The sequence below is a fragment of the Pseudophryne corroboree genome (assembly GCF_028390025.1).
Source record: "Pseudophryne corroboree isolate aPseCor3 chromosome 3 unlocalized genomic scaffold, aPseCor3.hap2 SUPER_3_unloc_21, whole genome shotgun sequence".
Lineage (NCBI taxonomy): Eukaryota > Metazoa > Chordata > Amphibia > Anura > Myobatrachidae > Pseudophryne > Pseudophryne corroboree.
This window is the reverse complement of record NW_026967510.1, coordinates 245311-268905: the sequence shown is the minus strand read 5'-3', so window position 1 is coordinate 268905 and position 23595 is coordinate 245311. Positions and strand designations below refer to the sequence as shown.

The 23595-nt window shown below is 46.8% G+C and overlaps 1 protein-coding gene across 1 annotated transcript in view; it reads left to right on the top strand.

The window, feature by feature from the left end:
* Positions 1 to 16987: 16987 nt before the first annotated feature.
* Positions 16988 to 23595, top strand: part of LOC134983706 (zinc finger protein 585A-like) — a 109206-nt gene continuing 102598 nt past the window's right edge. The window contains exon 1 of the mRNA XM_063949361.1: positions 16988 to 18283. Coding sequence (XP_063805431.1) covers positions 17026 to 18283 — 1258 coding nt within the window. The 5' untranslated portion in view covers positions 16988 to 17025. The remainder of the gene's footprint in view (positions 18284 to 23595) is intronic.

The window sequence follows — 23595 nt, the reverse complement described above, 5'->3', positions numbered from 1 at the left end:
CCATGCGCAGAAACTTAATCCAGCCTCCTCGCTTTCTCCCTTCTACCTCCACTGACCCACTAGCGCCCCCTCCGGGGACACAGACAAAACCAAGTCTGACAACTCTCAAGTTCATTCAGCGATTCTACTGGTAGCCTCATCTTAAAACAGATGTCTTTGAATTTGAAGCAGTCTGTTCCAAGTGTGTTCAACAAAAGGTCCACGAACATCTCCCTCGGGTCTTCTTCATCCACTTTCAACACCTCAAAAGCTTTGGACTCGCATCTTTATGGATTTCATAACCGATTTGACAGTCTCCAGGAGGCACAACACCATTTGTGTCATTGTGGAATGATTTTTAAAGATGACTCACTTCATACCCCTCACCGGTGTTCCCTCTGCTCCTCAGCTATCCAAATTGTTTTCTCATAGATTTTTCATTTGCATTGCCTTCCACAGGAAATAGTTTCTGATTGGGGTCCTCAATTCCTCGCCAAATTCTGGAAAGCTCTCTGCTCTGTCCTAGAAATCAAGTTGAACTTCTCTTCAGCCCACCATTTTCAGACTGACGGACAGACTGAAAGAGTCAACCAATATCTGGAAACTTTCTTACGGATGTTCATGTCCCCTGCTCAGTAAGACTGGATGGATTACCTCCCATTTGCTGAGTTTGCATACAATAACCTATATCATTCTTCTACCAATTCCACTCCTTTCTTCATTAACTATAGTTTTCATCCACGAGTTCCTTCCTTCTAATCTCTCCCACCTCTTGAGGTTCCTGCTGCTGAATCCGCTCTTCGTCAGTTCACTAAGATTTGGAGTCAAATTCATAAGGCGCTACTTGAGACTTCCCAGAAATAAAAGGCCTATGCTGATCGGAAACATAGGGCTGTTCTTAGTCTCAAAGTGGGAGATCGTGTTTGGATATCCACCAGAGACCTCAGACTCAAAGTTCCTACCAAAAAGTTTGCTCCAAGATTCATCGGTCCGTATCCTATTACGAGTGTTGAATCCTGTTTCTTACAAGGTGAAACTGCCTCCCTATTTGAAAATTCCCAATGCCTTCCACATTTCTCTGCTAAAGCTTCTTGTACTAAATAATTTTCGGGCATCTTTCCCTTAACCTCCCAAGGTTCAAGCTGCTCAAAATGAGGAATTCGAGGTTCATAAGTTTCTTGACTTCCGCAAGAGGTATGGTCGTCTCCAGTATCTCATAGATTGGAGAGGATATGGTCCGGAGGAAAGATCTTGGGTGGCTGCAGAGGATGTTCATGCTCCAAGACTGAGTTGTGCCTTTCATGCCAAGAATCCCACTAAGCAGCGTGGGTGTTCGGAGACCACCCTAAAAAGGGGGGTACTGTCAGCATCCGGAGTCTTACCACCGGTTCTGGTCCCTGCGGCCTTCCTCTTAGCTGGCTGGTGTCGCTGCGATGGATAGGAGCTACAGCAGCAAGGTCTTCCGGTGCGGCTGCTGGGTGTCTGGAGGCCGGGGTCCGGGTCCTGGGGAGCGGAGCATGGCAGCCGGAGGTGTCTGTTTCCAAGTGTCCTGTTACTGGAGTGCGGCGTCTGGGAGGCTGAGGCCAGAGGTAGTGGCTGTGTGCTGGTTCCACATGTGTCCTCTGTGCAGGGAGCCACCATGTTGGAGATCAATCCAAGACGATAGGTATCCCAGTTCGCGTCCAGCCAATCCGGTATAGGCTTCCCTTATAAAAAGGGGTTGATGCTTAGCTATGTTGCCAGTACTTCAAGTTACTTGCTGCTGTAAGGTGCCCTGCGCTCCCAGGTTAACCCCTGGTATCCTGGTTCTGTTGTGTCCGCCTGGTGGTCAGTTCTGTTATTGCAGTCCTTTGCTCCCAGTCCACCTGCTCTTATGGTTAAACCCCTGGTATCCTGATATTTGGCAGAGGGTCTCCGTTTGCGGATGGTGCTCACAGCGATCCTCTCTTCAGCATCGTTTACAAATCACAAGTCACTTCTCCATTCAGTATTCTTCAGCATCGTTTACAAGTCATGTACCTTTTGTCTTTCAGAATTCACTCGGACGTCTCTCCTAGTCGTAGTGTATGATTTGCGGTCTCATTAAAACTGAATTCCTCTTTCTTCAGTGTATCATTCTCGGTCATTGTCCTCATTACCTACCCCTCTACATCTTCAGGCCTAAGTATTCAATCCATGAGTAAGAACTACATTCAGCCACCTCATTTCCTTCCTTTGCCGATAGCTGCTCCCTCAGTCAATTATCAGTCGTCAGATCCCCAACTCAAGCCAAGCGTGACATGGAAGAAGGGGAATTCCTGGTTTCTCTGGCTATTAAGGATGCATATCTTCACATCCCAATATGGTCGCCTCTTTAGACTTAACTCAGGTTTGCACTGCAGGACAGTCACTACCAGGTCCAGGCCTTGCCTTTCGGCTTATCAACGGCACTGAGGATGTTATCAGGGGTGATGGCAGATATGTTGCTACAACTCCGCAAGCAGGAAGTGAAAATCATTCTATACTTGGACGATCTCCTCATAATGGCTATATTCAGAGCACTTGATGGAAAAGATCAGCCTTCAAACACGACTACTCACGGATCACGGGTGGATTCTCAATCTGCAGAAATTCCACCTAGGACCTATGCAGAGGCTTCAGTTCCTGGTAATGATATTGGACACGGTGTCTCAGAAGGTGTTCCTTCCTATGGACAAGGCAAAGATACATCAGACGATGGTACATTCCATTTTGAAGCTGAACAAAATCTTGGTACATCTTTGCATAAGCTTACTGGGAAAGATGATGGCCTCCTACGACGCATTTCGGTAAGGAAGATTCCATGCATGACCATTCCAGCTGGATCTGCTGGACAAATGGTCTGGGTCACATCTTAACATACGCCAGATGATATGCCTTTCAACAAACGCCAGGATTTCCCTCTTATGGTGGTTGCTGATCTCCCTCCTGGAGGGTCGACACTTCAGAATTCAGGATTGGATTCTGTTGACAACGGATGCAAGCCTCCATGGTTGGGGTGCAGTGACCCTAGGGGCTCGGTTCCAATGAAGGTGGTCTGACCAAGAGGCTTCCCTTCCGATAAAAGTTTTGGAACTCAGGGCGATTTACAATGCCCTTCTGCTGACCTCTTTTATATCCTTCAGTATCAGGCCATACAGGTATGGTTGGAAAATGCACCAACTGTGGCATACATAAACCAACAAGGAGGTCCAAACAGCAGAACTGCAATGAGGGAGGTGTCACAGATACTCCTCTGGATGGAGTGGAATTCCAAGGCCATTTCCACCATATTAATTCTGGGAGTAGACAATTGGGGAGCAGACTTCCTCAGTAGACATGATCTGCACCTGGGGGAATGGGGCCTCTACCTGCAAGTGTTTCAGCAGATATTTCATCGGTGTGGCTACCCGCAAATCGACTTGTTGATTTCTCAGCTTACCAAGAAGCTTCTGCGTTACTGATCTGGGACGAGGGATACACAGGCCGCAGCAGTGGACGCTCTGGCGACACCGTGGATTTACCGGTTGGTGTACTTGTTCCCTCCAGTTCCTCTAATTCCAAGAGTTCTCAAAGGACTTAAGGGGACAGGGTTCAGGCAATTCTGATTGCCCCAGACTGGCCCCGCAGGGCCTGGTATGTAGACATTCTAGCCTTATTACTCGTAGGCCCCTGGCCTCTGCCAATTCAGGATGATCGTCTTACACAAGGGCCATTCATCTATCCAGACTTACCACGGCTACGTTTGATGCATTGGAAGTATATTGGGAGGATTTTTGCCAGGAAAGATTCCGGGCAAGGTTATCTCGACTGCTCCAAGCCGGCCAGATGGTCACATCGAAACATTACCATCGCATATGGAAGAAATGTGTCTCTTGGTGTGAGGGTCAACAGTATTCTGCTGTGGATTTTCATCTGGGACATTTCTTGCACTTCCTGCAGGCTGTTGTGGATGTGGACCTACGTTTAGGCTCCATAAAAGTTCAAATCTCAGCCTTGTCTTTTTTTCTTCCAGGGAAGTAGATTATAGTGGTACTATATAAATAGAAGGTAGTTTCACCTCCAGGCAAATGCTTCAATTTAGTGTAGTGACCCCGGTCCAGCCGTCAGGACACTTAGTTATATTAAACCTTATTGAAGGCAGAAGGCAAAGCATTCAGTGGCCACGCACCAGGATCCAAAATGGCAGCCATCTCCCTCCCCAATATCACCGCTGGGCTCCAGTGACTGTGGGCAGCCCGTTCTATCCCTAGCAGTAGCGGGGGCTACGCACCTGTGTTATCTGGAGAGCAAGTACTCCCGTCTGAGCCAGAAGCACCTTCAAGTCAGGTATCCGTCCGAAGCATGCAGGAAAGACTGGCCGCACATAGCCCCAGAATACAGTCCGTGGCTTCAGCAGCGTCACTAGGCTGCGGCAGGGAACGGAGCCCGGAGTGAGCGGAGCGAGCGGCTATAGGGCAGTAGGAGTGGGGGACTTAATAGATTGGGGAATAAGGAAAAAAATACCCAGGGGTATTCGGGCGCTATGAGGCGAGGTGCTTGGCTAAGCAGCAGCCAGTATTTAGGGGAGTCACTCCCTATATGGTAACAATAGAAAAGAAAAGGAGGCTGCGCTATGAGAGGAAAGAACAGTACCATTCACTAAGTGTGTACATTGTAAAACAATTTATTAAAAAACAATAACTCTTTAAAAAGCAGTATTTTGTGTAAAATAAGCCAATTGTAAGCAAGGAATGATTTAGCCAATGATATAAGATGGATGAAGTTTACCCCTGGAGATGATTCAGGACTGATGTTTTGTATTCTCTAGGATCCGTTCCACATTTTGCCCATAGATGATATGTCCAGTTAAATACCACTATAAAGAGTCCCTTTTAGATGGTATTGAGTCCAAATAAAAGTTCCATATGCCGCTAGAGGGTTATTGCAATATCCCATGTATGGTGGGTACCTCATGCGATGCGGAGATAGGATGGTGCCTCTCTAGGACTCCACTGGATAGCTGGTAGGTGATATGGGCTGGTTCGGGTCCAATTCCGGGTTGTCCTGTTCAAAAGGGTAAATGACTGACGCGTTTCGCTGCATAAACCTTTGAAAAAGCTGCAAGGTTTATGCAGCGAACGGATCCTAGAGAATACAAAGTATGGCGGCAGCAGTATAGATTCTGATATGTAATTCTCTGTATCATACTTACCGTACACACATCATCCTTATTACTATTGAGAGAATAGAGGTAAGACACTGATGATGGGGATGTCCTTTTCTCGTAGTCTGTTGGGGATGCTGGGGTCCATTTAGTACCAGGGGAGCTAGACAAGTCCTTTGGGACCCACTGGCACTTTGAGAGTTTAATAGTGTAGGCTGGCCCCTCCCTCTATGCTCCTCCTACTAGACTTAGTCTAGAAACTGTGCCCGAGGAGACGGACATACTTCGAGAGAAGGAATTACACAGATAGTGGTGAGATTCACACCAGCTCACACATAACATAAGGCCAAACTAACCAACTTGGAACAATTCAGCAACAGCTGAACCAACAATACTGAACCAATTAACAATGCAGTAATACGAAGCACAGGGCGGGCACCCAGCATCCTCTATGGACTACGAGAAAAGGATTTATCGGTAGGTAATTAAAATCCTATTTTCTCTTATGTCCTAGAGGATGCTGGGATCCATTTAGTACCATGGACTCCCAGTACAGGAGTGAGAGTACTGAGGTTCCTGCAGAACTGATTGGCCTCTGAGGACCTCAAGTTTGGTCAAAGTATAGGACTTGTAAAACTTAGCAAACGTGTTCGACCCTGACCAAGTAGCTGCTCGGCAAAGCTGAATAGCCGAGACACCCTGGGCAGCTGCCCAGGAAGAACCCACTTTACGGGTAGAGTGGACCTGAACAGATTTTGGAATTGTCAATCCTGACGTGGGATAAGCATGCTGGATAGTAAGCCTGATCCAGCGTGAAATTGTCTGCTTAGAAGCAGGACACCCAATCTTGTTGGGTTCATAAAGTACAAATAGTGCGTCTGACTTCCTGTGATGAGTAGTTCTCTTCACATAGATTTTCAAAGCCCGCACGACATCCACGGACTTTGAGGTAATTGAGGTGTCAGTAGCCACTGGCACCACAATAGGTTGGTTTATATGAAAAGCCGACACAACCTTAGGGAGAAATTGTTGACGCGTTCTGAGCTCCGCTCTATCCTCATGGAAAATCAAGTAGGGGCTCTTGTGCGAAAATGCCCCCAATTCTGACAGACGTCTGGCAGAAGCCAAGGCCAACAACGTAACTGCATTCCAAATAAGAAACTTTACGTCCACCTCCTGTAAAGGTTCGAACCAATCCGATTGCAGGAACTGCAGCACCACATTAAGATCCCAAGGTGCCATAAGAGGCACAAAGGGTGGTTGGATGTGCAGAATTCCTCTCAAGAAAGTCTGACCCTTAGGGATAGCAGCCAATTGTTTCTGGAAGAAAATAGACAAGGCCAAAATTTGGAACTTGATGGAGCCCAGGCATACGCCAACATCCACACCCGCTTGCAGAAAGAGAAAATGTCCCAGTTGAAACTCCACCGTAGGAAACTTCTTGGATTCATACCAAAACACATACTTTTTCCAAATCCGATGGTAATGCTTAGACGTTACCCCCTTCCTAACTTGGATCAGAGCAGGAAAAACTTTATTCGGAATGCCCTTCCAAGCTAAGATCTGGCATTCAACTTCCATGCCGTCAAACGTAGCTGCGGTAAGTCGTGATAGGCGAACGGCCCCTGCAGTAGAAGGTCCTCACGAAGAGGAAGAGGCCTCGGAAGATCCGCGTGCCAAGCCTGCATTGGCCAGTCAAGAGCAATGAGGATCGCTGGAACTGGTTATCTTTTTATTAGTTTTAGAATCCTTGGGATGAGTGGAAGTGGAAGGAACACATATACTGACAGGAACACCCACGGAGTCACCAGGGCGTCCACCTCCACTACCTGTGGGTCTCTGGAACAGTACCTCCGAAGCGTCTTGTTGAGGCGAGAGGCCATCATGTCTATCTGAGGTACACCCCATCGGCGTGTTACCTCTGTGAATACCTCTGGGTGGAGGCCCCTTTCTCCTGGAAGGAGATTGTGTCTGCTGAGGAATGAACGCCTACAGCGCCAGCGCATGTCGTTCTGCCCAGAGGAGGATTCTTGTTACCTCTGACATTGCAGCCCTGCTCTTCGTTCCACCCTGCCTGTTTATGTAGGACACCGCTGTGATGTTGTCCGACTGAACCTGCATGACTCGATATTGCAGAAGATGAGCCACTTTTAGAAGGCCATTGTATATGGCTCTTAGTTCCAGAATGTTTATTGGAAGGACCGGTTCCTGGCTTGACCACTTTCCTTGGAAGTTTTCCCCCTGGGTGAGGCTTGCATCCGTGGTTAGAAGAATCCAATTCTGAATCCTGAACCTGCGGCCCTCGAGCAGGTGAGAAGTTTGCAGCCACCAGAGTAGTGAAATTCTGGCATTCGGCGACAGGCATATCCGTTGGTGCATGTGAAGATGCAATCCCAACCAGTTGTCCAGGAGATCCAGCTGGATGAAGCGTGCATGGAATCTTCCGTATTGTAGAGCCTCGTAGGAGGATACCATCTTCCCCAGAAGGCAAATGAACCGATGAACCGATACCCAGGGAGGTTTCACGACATCCCGGACCATTGATTGGATCACCAAAGCTTTCTCCACCGGTAGAAACACCCTCTGCACTTCCGTGTTGAGTGTCATCTCCAGGAAGGGCAGTCTCCTTGTCTGTTCCAAATGTGACTTTGGAAGGTTCAGGATCCACCCATGATACCAGAGTAGTTGAGTTGAGAGCGCAATACTCTGCAACAGCTTCTCCTTGGAAGATGCCTCTATCAGCAGATCATCCAGATATGGAAATATGTTCACTCCCTGCGTAGGAGTAGCATCATCTCTGCCATGACCATGGTGAACACCCTCGGTGCTGTGGAGAGGCCAGATGGCAATGTTTGGAACGGATAGTGACAGTCCTGTAGTGCAAACCGTAAATAGGCCTGGTGAGGTGGCCAGATCGGAATGTGAAGGTACGCATCCTTGATATCCAGGGATACTAGGAATTCCCCCTACTCCAGTCCTGAGAGCACCGCTTTCAGAGACTCCATCTTGAATTGGAAAACCCTCAAGTAGGGTTTCAACACCTTCAGGTTCAATATGGGCCTTACCGAACCATCCGGTTTTGGTACCACAAACAAGTTTGAGTAATAACCCTTGATTTTTGGGTGAGGTGGAACTGGAACAATAACATTTGTTTGTACCAGTTTCTCTTTCATCCACTAGGGGACACTGGAGTCCTATACAGTAGGGGTGTGAAGCCTTGCACCGGAGGTGTGGCACAATCTTAAATTAACATTGTCTGCACAGCCGGCTCCTCCCCCTTCACAACCCTCCTCCCTCAGTTTGAAGAATTGTGCTGGAGGCACAATACATGGAGCACTTGAGCTCCTGACTGAAAATCTAAAAGGGGCTGCGTAACCCTAATAAAGGGGGGACAAAGCTGCCTAAGATCAGAGAGACAAATATCCCTATTGAAGGGACCTGCATCTCTCCACAGGAGATCCTCAAATCAGCTAATAGTGAGTACTGGTACAAGCTTAGCCTAGGGATCCAGTTAGAAAAGATATCATTTTTTTTTCTTTTCTTTCCCTCTCTCTCTAAAACCTCTACTGCGAATATTGTTTAAAACTCCCTTTTATACAGCTAATCAGGGAGGAAGGGCATGGCGGCGCGTGGGAGACTTAGTGCGGCGCGGGACTCAGCCTGTCTTCCCTGTAGCAGGGGGGACGGCGGAAGCGGTGCGCTGCACAGCAAGATCAGAGCAGAGCGGAGAACAGGCGCCGCTACGGGAGACGGACCCGTCGCGCGCGCCAGCCGTCGGCCCCTGGGCGATTTGCAAATGGGGTGACTCACGTGCGGAGAGGAGCACGGGCACCGCTGCGGAAGACGGACCCTGTGTAGCGGCAGAGGGGGAGATCAATGTTAAAAGGCTAAGGATATTAACAGAACCACACCATATGAACTTACATAGTGGGGATCATGTTTGTTCGTTTTGGCGCCAGGATGAGGTGAGGGATAGGTCCTCCCCTTCCCCCACACAGAAGAAATAACTCCCCCTGCTGCACGGCCTGGTTAGTACAGGCATAAGATAATAGAGAGAGTTAGGAAACAGCTCCCTCTGCTGGGGAAATGTGTATATATACAATATGAGGATCTCCTGAAAATTAAACAAACTTTACAAATTATATTTTCAAGGGACGTCTGTTCAAAGATCCCGGAGAAAATACACAGAAGCAAGCCAACTCTAACATCGTGGCTGATTTACAGTTGGGGTGTGAGGGTTGAGAGTCGGCTGGTGTTTTTTTTTTTTTTTTTGACCTGTTCCTTTTATAAAGAAAAGGGGACAGGTAATTCCAGCCGGATCCAATACCTTCGCTTCCGTCATCTCCCAGTCTTTCTCTTCCTAGTTTAAAGGGTGAAAGCGCTGTGTAATACCCTGGTGAGGGGTTTTAAAAAGAAAAACATGTCTAAGGCTACCAAGACCTCAAAGACCTGCTATGTTTGTACGAAATGTAACAAGAAGAGCACGCGGGTTGGCAGCTCTGGGGTGTGCGACTCCTGCTTAGACAAGGACGCTCCACCTGGGAGCAGTGCTCTGGCTAAGGCATGGGAAGACAACCTTGCCAATAGAATCTCCAAGGAAATGGCAGAATCCCGCAAGCAGCAATCAGAATGGGCTGCGGGATTCTCAAAGACAATGGAGGAATTTCTCATCAAGTTAACACCGCCCACACAAGCTGAGACGAGTGTGCGCAGGGCTGTTAAAAGAACTCTTCCTATTATACCAGAAACTGCAGAGGAAGAGGGTTTTCTTCTGGATACGGAAGAAGGTGAGTTAATTGAACCCATCCTAGACGCCGATTTTCCTGAAGAAGACTCAGTGATCTCTGGTCTGGATTCCTTAATTGACGCGGTTAAGGACATCCTAAGCTTTAAGGAAGAGGAAGTCCGGGAGCCGGAGGATTTCGATTTGTTCGAATCCCAAAAGCCGCGTTCAGCAGCGTTCCCCATTCCTAAATCCCTCCAGTCTCAGATGGAGGAGGCTTGGAAACAACCTGACAAACGTTTTCAATTTCCGAAACGTTTTCAGGTAACTTACCCCCTACCTAAGGGTGTAATGGACAAGTGGGAAAACCCACCGGTAGTGGATGCTTCACTAGGAAGATTGTCAAAGAAGACAATGTTGCCAATTCCTAACGTAACTACGTTAAAGGATGCGTCCGACCGTAAAGTTGACACGGCGTTAAAATCAATGTTTGTAGCAGCAGGTGCAGCGCAGAGACCTGCGATCATCTGTGCTTGGGTCAACAAAGCCATGGGTGCATGGTCTGGCCGGATCGTACAAGCTATTGAGGAGGAAAATAGCTTAGAAGAGATTACAGAGCTGGCGGAACACATTCGAGAATCTGCTTCATACTTGTGTCAAGCTTCTAAGGATATTAGCAGAATAGCATCGCGCATATCTGCATCGGCCATATCCGCTAGAAGGATTTTATGGCTCAGAGAATGGCAAGGTGACTCTGACACCAAGAAGGCGGTAGAATCCATTCCCTTTGGGGGTGAAATGCTGTTCGGACCAGAGTTGGACAAGTGGATTTCGCAGGCTACAGCGGGGAAGTCCACTTTTCTGCCAACTCCTTATACGAGAACCGCTCCACAAACTAGGAGAGGTTATTCAGGACCATCTTTTACTTAATTTAGGTCACAGTCCTTTCGAGCCCGAGGTAGGGGGTTCAGTGCACAAGCACGCGGGGGCAGAGGTAGAGGCTGCTCGCAAGCAGCAACCAGAAAGCAGGATAAACCTGCTAACAAGACCGTGGCATGACGGCCTCCCAGCTCACCTGGGGTCCCCCTTGATGGGCGGCCGACTGGAAGGTTTTCAGGACATCTGGGCCAAGACCTCACCAGAACTTTGGGTGAACAACTTAATCTCTCAGGGATACAAACTGGAATTTCAACAGAGGCCTCACAGTCAGTTTTTTACAACAGGATTGCCTCAGTGTCCTCAAAAAGCAATGGCACTACGGGCAGCAAGTCACAAATTGCTTCAAGCAGAGGTCATTATTCCGGTTACCGCTTCTCAGAGAGGAACGGGGTTCTATTCCAATCTTTTTGTCGTGCCAAAACCAGACGGGACGGTCAGACCAATACTCAATTTAAAAGTTTTCAACCAGTTTTTAAGAGTCCACAGATTCAAGATAGAATCAATCCAATCAGTCATTGCAGGCTTAGAGCCAAGCGAGTTCATGGTATCCATGGACATAAAGGATGCATATCTGAATATCCCAATCTGGACTCCTCACCAGGCTTACTTACGGTTCGCACTGGTGGCGGAGCACTACCAATTCCGGGCTTTACCGTTCGGTCTAGCGTCAGCCCCAAGAATTTTCACAAAGATCATGGCGATCATGGTGGCAGGACTGAGACTGTTGGGGGTCACGATTATACCTTATCTGGACGATTTACTGATCAAAGCTCCATCTCAGAATCGACTGCTCAAGGATGTTCAGACATCACATCAATTTCTAATTCAACATGGATGGATTGTCAATTTCCAAAAGTCCAACCTCGTACCGACTCAACTGATTCAATTCCTCGGTCTCATCTTGGACACGGTCCTATTACGTGTGTTCCTACCAGAGAGCAAGGTACAGGACCTACAGAGATTAGTGGCTCAGGTACTGAGGACGCAGACCGTTTCTCTGCACCTCTGTGTGCAACTTCTCGGGAAGATGGTGGCGTCGTTTGAAGCTCTCCAGTATGGCAGACTTCATTCCCGACCATTCCAGATGAACCTCATTGCTCAGGGAGCAGGCTCGCACTGGCTCCTACATCGGAGAATCCGACTTCAACCACAAGTACAGGTCTCCTTGACATGGTGGTCGTTACACAAGAACCTTACAGCCGGCAAGAAATGCGGCATTTGGGATTGGAAGATCCTGACGACGGATGCCAGTCTCAGAGGTTGGGTAGCCGTCCTAGAGGACCATCAGTTTCAGGGACGGTGGACGCTACAATAAAGCAAATTACCCATAAATATACTCGAACTAAGAGCAGTCTACAATGCCCTTCTCTTAGCAGAAGACCTAGTCATGAATCAACACATCAGGATTCAGTCTGACAATGTCACGACGATGGCTTACATAAACCATCAAGGAGGAACAAAGAGCAGGATGGCGTTAAAGGAGGCCACAAAGATCTTGTTGTGGGCAGAAAGAAAAGACATCATTCTCTCCGCAGTGTTCATTCCAGGTGTGGAGAACTGGGAGGCAGATTACCTCAGTCGCCAGGACATGCATCCGGGGGAGTGGTGCCTTCATCCACGGATTTTCAACATGTTTGTGATAAGATGGGGTCTGCCTCAGGTGGATCTAATGGCGTCTCGACAAAATCATCAGCTGCCCAGATATGTGTCAAGAACTCGAGATCCAGCAGCAGAAGGAGTGGACGCATTAACACTTCCTTGGTGTTACAGGAGGGTTTACATTTTTCCACCTTTCCCACTCATACCCAGGGTTCTGAAAATAATAAAGCGGGAACGAGTGTGGGTCATTCTAATCCCACCAGATTGGCCCCGCAGGAGTTGGTACACCGACCTGCGAGGGTTACTTGCGGAAGATCCTTGGAGGTTACCTCAGAGAGAGGACCTGCTATCTCAGGGACCGTTCCTACACCCCGATCTGAACAGGCTGCGTTTGACGGCGTGGCTATTGAAACCCGTATCTTAAGAAACAGAGGGATCCCACGAACGGCCATTCCTAGAATGATTGCCGCAAGGAAACCGGTCACAGCCAGGCACTACTACAGGATTTGGAGACGGTACATGGCTTGGTGTCAGGAACGGGGATGGAATTCATCTAACTTTATCGCGACTTCTACTTTTCCTTCAGGCCGGTCTAGAGGGAGGACTCAGATTGGGCTCCTTGAAGGTTCAGATTTCGGCTCTCTCCATCCTTTTTCAAGAGCGGCTAGCATCCTTACCAGAGATTCAAACCTTTTTACAGGGGGTTCTGAGGATTCAACCCCCTTTTCGTCCTCCCACGGCACCATGGGACTCAGGGTTGGTGTTAGAATATTTGAAGTCACCGACTTTTGAGCCATTGACGAGAACGGACCTGAAATATCTTTCTTGGAAGGTCACGTTATTACTGGCCTTGGCTTCGGCTAGGCGGGTTTCTGAGTTGGGAGCTTTATCCTGTAAGAGCCCTTTCTTAGTTTTTCATGAGGATAGGGCGGAACTCCGTACAAGAGCAGACTTCCTTCCGAAGGTGGTGTCGGGGTTTCATGTAAACCAGCCAATAGTGGTCCCGTCTTTCCACGGTCTCACAGATGAGGACGTGTCATTGGATGTTGTCTGAGCTTTACGGGTATACGTACAGGTTACGTCGTCCTTCAGAAAGTCGGACCATTTATTTGTTCTTTATGATGGGCCAAAGAAGGGTTGGCCGGCCTCTAAGCAGACCTTGTCCAAATGGATTAGACTTGCCATTCGGCATGCTTATATTTCCTGTGGCAAACAGGTTTCGGTTCAGACGGGTGCTCATACTACCCGATCAGTGGGTGCCTCGTGGGCGGCTGCCAGAGGTGCTTCCACTGCTCAACTTTGCAGAGCGGCGACGTGGTCTTCAGCCCACACGTTCGCAAGATTTTACAAGTTTGATACTTTTGCGTCCGGAGAATCTAAGTTCGGACGTTTAGTTTTACAGGCCACCGACAGCACTCCCTCCCTGGGGGGAAACTTTGGGACGTCCCCTACTGTATAGGACTCCAGTGTCCCCTAGTGGATGAAAGAAAAAAGAGGATTTTGGTACTTACCGATTAAATCCATTTCTCTGAATCCTCTAGGGGACACTGGACGCCCGCCTCGGTACTGTCAGCCTGCTGTGTTCCAAGTTCTTGTTTTAATCAGTTCGTACAAACAGCGTTTGTTATTCGGTTAAGAGTTCTTGGCCGCTCTTTGATATGTTGTACGGTTCGGTTCCTCGCCATGGTCTATAGTGTTATGTCCTATTCTCTCAGTCACAATTCTTCAAACTGAGGGAGGAGGGATGTGAAGGGAGAGGAGCCGGCTGTGCAGACAATGGGGGTAATTCCAAGTTGATCGCAGCAGGATTTTTGATAGCAGTTGGGCAAAACCATGTGCACTGCAGGGGAGGCCGATATAACATTTGCAGAGAGAGTTAGATTTGGGTGGGTTATTTTGTTTCTGTGCAGGGTAAATACTGGCTGCTTTATTTTTACACTGCAAATTAGATTGCAGATTAAACACACCACACCCAAATCTAACTCTCTCTACACATGTTACATCTGCCTCCCCTGCAGTGCACATGGTTTTGCCCAACTGCTATCAAAAATCCTGCTGCGATCAACTTGGAATTACCCCCAATGTTAATTTAAGATTGTGCCACACCTCCGGTTCAAGGCTTCACACCCCTACTGTATAGGACTCCAGTGTCCCCTAGAGGATTCAGAGAAATGGATTTATCGGTAAGTACCAAAATCCTCTTTTTTGAATGGCTTCCTGTAGAATAGCACTTTCTGTCTGCGAACCTGGTAAGCCTGATTTGAAGAATCTGTGAGGTGGGAGTTCCTGAAACTCCAGTCTGTACCCCTGGGTAACAATATCTGTCACCCAGGGGTCTAGGCATGATGACGCCCAGACGTGACTGAAATCTTTTAGTCTCGCTCCCACCTGTCTGATCTCCAGGCTGACAGGTCCACCATCATGCTGAATATTTGGAGGAAGCAGAACCTGGATTCTGTTCCTGGGAACCTGTTGGTGCAGGTTTTTTTGATCTTCCCCGACCACCTCTAAAGAAGACGGGAGGGGGTTTGGATTTTTTAAATTTTGCGGTCCGAACGTCATCATCCCGCTGTCGGATTCTCTAATCATATTCTATATAAGGAGCCGCGCGTTGCCGCCATTTTCACTCGTGCATTGGAGATGATAGGGAGAGGACGTGCAGTATTCTATCAGTTTCTGTATTCAGTGTGCTGAAAATATCTGTGCTCAGTGTGCTGCAAATATCTACGTTCTCTGCCTGAAAAATGCTGCATTGTAGTATAGAAGGACAGTGCAGAATTTTGCTGACCAGTGACCACCAGTATTATATAGCAGTACGGTACAGTAGGCCACTGCTCTACCTACCTGTGTGTCATCAAGTATACTATCCATTCATACCTGTGGTGCATTTTAGTTGTGTGCAGTATTATATAGTAGGAGGACAGTGCAGAATTTTGGTGACCACCAGTATATATATAGCAGTACGGTACAGTAGTCCATTGCTCTACCTCTGTGTTGTAAAGCATACTACAAAAGTTCAGTAAAATGACCCAAAAATCTAAATTAAAAGCATCTGATGAGAAGCGTAAACTTGCCAATATGCCATTTACGACACGGAGTGGCAAGGAACGGCTGAGGCCCTGGCCTATGTTCATGGCTAGTGGTTCAGATTCACATGAGGATGGAAGCACTCATCCTCTCGCTAGAAAACTGCAGTGTCACTCCTAGGTGGGCCAGGTGTTTGTGTTGGCCACTTGGGTCGCTTAGCTTAGCCATCCAGCGACCTTGGTGCACCTCTTTTTTTTTTTATTTGCATCATGTGCTGTTTGGGGACTATTTTTTAAATCGGCCATCTTGTCTGACACTGCAGTGCCACACCTAGATGGGCCAGGTGTTTGTGTCGGCCACTTGGGTCGCTTAGCTTGGTCATCCAGCAACCTTGGTGCAAATTTTAGGACTAAAAATAATAATATTGTGAGGTGTTCAGAATAGACTGGAAATGAGTGGAAATTATGGTTATTGAGGTTAATAATACTATGGGATCAAAATGACCCCCAAATTCTATGATTTAAGCTGTTTTTGAGGTTTTTTTGAAAAAAAACAAAAAAAAAAAAACAATCCAAAACGCACCCGAATCCGACAAAACATTTTTAGGGAGGTTTTGCCAAAATGCGCCTGAATCCAAAACACGCCCGCGGAACCAAAACCCGAAAAATTTCCAGTACACATCACTATTCTTCAGGAAGTTGGTTTCTACCCCCGCCTAAAACCCACGAAGCAGGGAGGCTGTTGCCAGCAGCCTTCCTGTAACCTATCTCTAGAAAATAAAAAGCTAAGAAAACTCCTAGGAGCTCCCCTAGCTGTGACCGGCTCCTCCGGGCACATTTTCTAAACGGAGTCTGGTAGGAGGGGCATAGAAGGAGGGGCAAGCCCACACTATTAAACTTTTAAAGTGCCAGTGGCTCCCAAAGGACCCATCTATACCCCATGGTACTAAATGGACTCAAGTGTCCTCTAGTACATAAGAGAAAGTAGAGTATAACCTAGCAGATGATGATGATTACAGGGTATTATATGGTATATTGCATGTAAAGTACCTTGTTCCACACCTACTCTGCTGTAGCAATATACGTTATATCAGGGTGAGTAACACATGTACAGGCTTACCAGCGTATGAGCACACACATAAAGGAATGCTACCTTACCAATGCTTCCAGGAGTAACGTTAGGAGACATTTCTCTGATCCATCAGCTCATATGACTGATATTATTGTTCATCTAGAATCTCCAAATCATACGATATGTTCCCCCATACATTGTTTTACATTGGTGCTGACATAGGACTTGGCGAGTGACTACATCTCCATTTATACTTTATGGTTAGTTACCAGTACAAGAGAGAGATATCTAAGTCTTATTATAATATTACATATGTTATTGTGAGTGTTCTCAGGAGGGTGGACACAATGGTAGTCTGACACAATATTATAAAGCCTTCATTAAAAGTTTTATTATACACACACATTTACAATTGTGTCCCAGAGAGTCGTCTTCTCCTATTGTTTACAGGATTAATATTGTTACAGAAAATGTCACATTTCCGTAATGTATTTTATTTCCAGCAGATGGACACACAAGCAGGAATATCTCAGAAGGACATCTAATGTTATCCCCGGATTGTGACATAAAAGATGACAGTAGACAGGATTCTCCAGGAGCTAATCCCATTACCCCAATTATACATCCAGCTCTATCAGCTGATCCCCCTGATCCTGGGAGATGTTCTCCTGGTCACTCTGATATTGGTGCATCTGTTACAGCTCTGAGAGTAGATACAGTGTTTCCATGTTCTATAGATGCCAAATGTTTTACAAAGAACACACAGCCTATTAACCTACACACAGGTAAGGCAGGTGGAAGGCCACTGATATGTTCAGAGTGTGGGAAATGTTTTACAAAGAAATCACATCTTGTTATACATCAGAGATGTCACACAGGTGAGAAGCCATTTCCATGTTCTGAGTGTGGGAAATGTTTTGCACTTAAATCATATCTTGTTATACATCACAGAAGTCACACAGGTGAGAAGCCATTTCCATGTTCTGAGTGTGGGAAATGTTTTGTACTTAAATCGCATCTTGTTAGACATCAGAGAAAGCACACAGGTGAGAAGCCATTTTCTTGCTCTGAGTGCGGGAAAAGTTTTACCTGGAAATCCAATCTTGTTAGACATCAGAGAGAGCATACAGGTGAGAAGCCATTTCCATGTTCTGAGTGTGGGAAATGTTTTGCATGTAAATCAGATCTTGTTATACATCACAGAAGTCACATAGGTGAGAGGCCATTTCCATGTTCTGAGTGTGGGAAATGTTTTGCATGTAAATCAGATCTTGTTATACATTACAGAAGTCACACAGGTGAGAAGCCATTTTCTTGCTCTGAGTGTGGGAAATGTTTTGCATGTAAATCAGATCTTGTTATACATCACAGAAGTCACACAGGTGAGAAGCCATTTTCTTGCTCTGAGTGCGGGAAATGTTTTACACACAAATCACGACTTGTTACCCATCAGCAAAGTCACACAGGTGAGAAGGCATTTCCATGTTCTGAGTGTGGGAAAGGTTTTGCACACAAATCACATCTTGTTATACATCAGAGAACTCACACAGGTGAGAAGCCATTTTCTTGCTCTGAGTGCGGGAAATGTTTTACACAGAAATCAGTTCTTGTTATACATCACAGACGTCACACAGGTGAGAAGGCATTTCCATGTTCTGAGTGTGGGAAATGTTTTGCATGTAAATCAGATCTTGTTGCACATCAGCGAACTCACACAGGTGAGAAGCCATTTCCATGTTCTGAGTGTGGGAAATGTTTTGCACACAAATCAGCTCTTGTTAGACATAACAGAAATCACACAGGTGAGAAGCCTTTTTTCTTGCTCTGAGTGTGGGAAATGTTTTATACGTAAATCACATCTTGTTATACATTACAGAAGTCACACAGGTGAGAAGTGATTTCTATACTCTGAGAAATAAATCATCTCTTGTTGCACACAATAGACATCACTCAGGTGAGGAACCATTTTAATCTTCTGGAGTATACTTATCATTGCCATGCATTGTTCTTCAAGGTTCTTATCCTATCTCCTATGCTTTTTGCAATATACATGTTACCACCGGGTGAAATAATCAGATGTCATGCCCTCATCTACCACTGCTATACAGATGACCTGTCTTTGCTCTAGGTACTGAGAATCCAGTACCAATCCTAAAGGGTTGTCTAGCTGAGCTCCAGGTGTGGGTGATGCCAGTTGGCTGTGACAAAGTCCTGGTGAAGCAGGTCTTTAAGCTCACCACCAAAGGGCAGGGCTACAGTTCAGCTTTGCAAACCAACCAGACTTACGCTTGGGGGTTCAGAGTTACAAAATGCTGATCATGTGTGGAATCTTGGTGTCCTGGATAATGGAGTGACACTTAGACATCAGTATCTGCCACAATCAGATCCTCATCTGAGGAACATAGCCAGACTCCAACACTTATTTCCCTCAGAAGATCTACCTACAGTCATACATGTACTTGTATCATCACGCATAGACTACTGCAATTTCTTCTACCTGGGTCTCCTAGCAAAAGAATTGCACCGCTTGTAGCTTGTACAGAATGCAGCAGCCAGGCTTTTACCTAACCAGCCCGTTCCTGCCACATAACACCCATTCTCTGCTCCCTTCACCGGCTGCCTGTAAGATGGTGACTCTATTACATAATGGGCTATCCCAACCCTACATGACCAGGGTCCATGGTACCAGAAGCAGCTTCTGCCTCGTTGCTGCCATCTGCAGATGAAGAACTGTTACCAGCAGTACCAATAATCCCCAAGAAGTTCTTAGATGTCAGAGGTGGAGACAGGGTGGTGGCACTAGTGCTGTAGCGGGGGCTGCCGGAGGCACTGTCTGTGGGTAATATTGTCCTCAAGCAGCACTAAGGTGTCAGAGGGGAGACAAGGCAGTGGCAGTAGTGGGGGGATACAGGGCGGGTGGCGGTAGTGGGGGGATACAGGGCGGGTGGCGGTAGTGGGGGGAGGCAGGGCGGGTGGCAGTAGTGGGGGGAGATTGGGCAGGTGGCAGTAGTGGGGGATATGGGGTGGTGTCAGTAGTGGGAGGAGACGGGGTGGGTGGCAGTTGTGGGGGGAGATGGGGCGGTGACCGTAGTGGGGGGAGATGTGGCAGTAGTGGGGTGGGTGACAGTAGTGGGGGAGACAGGGTGGGTGGCTGTAGTGGGAGGGAGACAGGGCGGATGGCCGCAGTGCAGTACCTGGGGCTGCTGGTGGCAGTAAAGAGGTGTATGGGTCCCACAGAGAACCAGTTGATAATTAGGCTTAATGATGATTATGCTTCCTTATTTCTAATTAATCCCTTGTATGTGTTACTGTTATTTGCTGTGTCAGCCTTTATGTGTGTTCTGTGTAATAATCCTGAAAGTAGTGCTGCTACCGATCTCATATCATTTGTAGTAGCTTGGAAAAGATGAGATATGAGGTGCACTCTGGAAGCTTATAGGGGGGTAATCAGAGATGATCGCAGATGTGACATCACGCAGCCCCCCGGAAAATGGTCCCGGCCCACCCGCGTTCACCCCTCAGGGATGCGACCGCAATGTGTGTGTCTGCGTGGCCGCTGCGCATGTGCATTTTGCCACCACCAGCAAACTGTGCTGCGGGCCGCTATTGCAGTTGGGTCTTAATGACCCCCATAGGGTTTTGGCTCTCCTGATATGTATCTGTTTTACTTACCTGCAATACTATAATGTAACTTGAATTGTTTCTGTGATTTAAAGGATATTTTATCCATGTTGTGCAGAGTAAAGTATTTTTTAAGTTTAAAATATAGAGAAAAATCTGTGTATTAAAGATATGAAATAAAGTTGTTTAAAAACAAAAGATTTCCGTTGAGTCTTTTTATGTGTCTGTGTATTATCTTATTTCCAGATAATTGTCGCTATGGTGACAGAAACAATTTCCTGTTAATGTGTTACTTTTGTGTCTAGCGGGTGGGCTCGGAAATGTTATCCTTTTCCTCGCAGCCCCAGTTGCTGGAGAAAATGAAGGAGGAGCTATTGATGGGTCACGTTCCACTTGAGTTGACAATTTTCTCACCAGCAGGTCTTTCCACCTCTGCAGACTTGTGTCCGAAAAGAGAAATACAACGTAGGCTTTAAACCTAGGATCGAGCACAGTGGCCAAAATGTAGTGCTCTGATTTCAACAGATTGACCACCCTTGAATCCTGGCAAAGCGAATGAATGGCTCCATCCACAAGTATTTCCAGGGAAGACGTTAAGTCTGAGGGACTATGCACAGGCCCAAATGATAATTGTTTTATGATCCTTCAATGTATGAACCAACCCACAGAGGGAATAATCCGAAAGTGTTAATACCAAAGATTAGCTAATCTGGTTGGAGGTGCACCATTAAGCAAATTGCAATGACTGGTTAGGTGGTCTAGAAAAAAACGCTAGTGGACTTATATCTAAAGAAGCCTTAATGTGTGGCACACTTTTTTTTCTTTGTTTCATGAATAAATTAAAACAACTTTTTTATTTTTATTTAAGATAGATTTTTCAATAGGCATGAAATAAGTACCAACCAAGTATATCATTGTAAAACCCTGTACCAGATCAGAATCCTCAATCACATGTGTTACCCATTCAGTACATATATAAATTGATAATTGACCACATCACAAAGATATGCACATGGAATAAAACAATATTGTTGGTAATAAAAGGTGTTCTCCTGTGACTGAGCATATCATGTGTAACCCTGTAACACAGCACAGTTCTCTAAGGCATGCATATCCAATTCTACACATTTGTATCACTTCTGTGACAATATTGTTATTGAGAAGGGATATTCCCTGTAACAAGGTATACACTATGAAACCCTGTCACAGAGCGAGGTATACATTATATTATCCCAAGGTTAGTGCATAGATAATATCCAGCTTTCTGCCTGTTTCATTCCAAAGGCCTGCTAAGTTGTCCCAACATGCATCTACACAATACTATTGCCAATCACTGAGTGACGACTGATATAAATATAAATCAGTCAGATAATGAGTAGTAACCAGTGACTAGTAATGACGTCTGTATGTAATGAGTCCACAAATCAGGAGAACCACCTTTCTCTGACATCCTAAGTGGATGCTGGGACTCCGTCAGGACCATGGGGAATAGCGGCTCCGCAGGAGACAGGGCACAAAAGTAAAAGCTTTAGGATCAGGTGGTGTGCACTGGCTCCTCCCCCTATGACCCTCCTCCAAGCCTCAGTTAGTTCTTTGTGCCCGGCCGAGAAGGGTGCAATCTAGGTGGCTCTCCTAAAGAGCTGCTTAGAGTAAAAGTTTTGTTAGGTTTTTTATTTTCAGTGAGTCCTGCTGGCAACAGGCTCACTGCAACGAGGGACTTAGGGGAGAAGAAGTGAACTCACCTGCGTGCAGGATGGATTGGCTTTTTAGGCTACTGGACACTAGCTCCAGAGGGACGATCACAGGTACAGCCTGGATGGGTCACCGGAGCCGCGCCGCCGACCCCCTTGCAGATGCTGAAGAGAGAAGAGGTCCAGAAATCGGCGGCTGAAGACTTCTCAGTCTTCATGAGGTAGCGCACAGCACTGCAGCTGTGCGCCATTGCTCTCAGCACACTTCACACCAATGGTCACTGAGGGTGCAGGGCGCTGGGGGGGGCGCCCTGGGCAGCATTGAAAGTACCTATGCTGGCTAAAAATACATCACATATATCCTCTGGGGCTATATGGATGTATTTAACCCCTGCCAGGTTGTCAGAAAAACGGGAGAAGAAGCCAGCCGAAAAGGGGGCGGGGCCTATTCTCCTCAGCACACAGCGCCATTTTCCCTCACAGAAATGCTGGTGGGAAGGCTCCCAGGCTCTCCCCTGCACTGCACTACAGAAACAGGGTTAAAACAGAGAGGGGGGGCACTTATTTGGCGATATTTATATATATATTAAGATGCTATAAGGGAAAACACTTATATAAGGTTGTCCCTGTATAATTATAGCGTTTTGGTGTGTGCTGGCAAACTCTCCCTCTGTCTCCCCAAAGGGCTAGTGGGGTCCTGTCCTCTATCAGAGCATTCCCGGTGTGTGTGCTGTGTGTCGGTACGTGTGTGTCGACATGTATGAGGACGATGTTGGTGAGGAGGCGGAGCAATTGCCTGTAATGGTGATGTCACTCTCTAGGGAGTCGACACCGGAATGGATGGCTTATTTAGGGAATTACGTGATAATGTCAACACGCTGCAAAGTCGGTTGACGACATGAGACGGCCAGCAAACCAATTAGTACCTGTCCAGGCGTCTCAAAACACCGTCAGGGGCTTTAAAACGCCCATTTACCTCAGTCGGTCGACACAGACACAGACACTGAATCCAGTGTCGACGGTGAAGAAACAAACGTATTCTCCATTAGGGCCACACGTTACATGTTAAGGGCAATGAAGGAGGTGTTACATATTTCTGATACTACAAGTACCACAAAAAAGGGTATTATGTGGGAGTGAAAAAACTACCGGTAGTTTTTCCTGAATCAGATAAATTAAATGAAGTGTGTGATGATGCGTGGGTTTACCCCGATAGCAAATATTGGCGTTATACCCTTTCCCGCCAGAAGTTAGGGCGCGTTGGGAAACACCCCTTAGGGTGGATAAGGCGCTCACACGCTTATCAAAACAAGTGGCGTTACAGTCTCCAGATACGGCCGCCCTCGAGCCAGCTGATAGGAAGCTGGAAAATATCCTAAAAAGTATATACACACATACTGTTGTTATACTGCGACCAGCGATCGCCTCAGCCTGGATGTGCAGTGCTGGGGTGGCTTGGTCGGATTCCCTGACTGAAAATATTGATACCCTTGACAGGGGCAGTATTTTATTGATATAGAGCACAGGTTCTCAAACTCGGTCCTCAGGACCCCACACGGTGCATGTTTTGCAGGTCTCTTCACAGAATCACACGTGACATAATTAGCTCCACCTGTGGGCCTTTTAAATGTGTCAGTGAGTAATTAATACACCTGTGCACCTGCTGGGTTACCTGCAAAACATGCACTGTGTGGGGTCCTGAGGACCGAGTTTGAGAACCACTGATATAGAGCATTTAATAGGATGCATTTCTATATATGCGAGATGCACAGAGGGATATTTGCACTCTGGCATCAAGATAA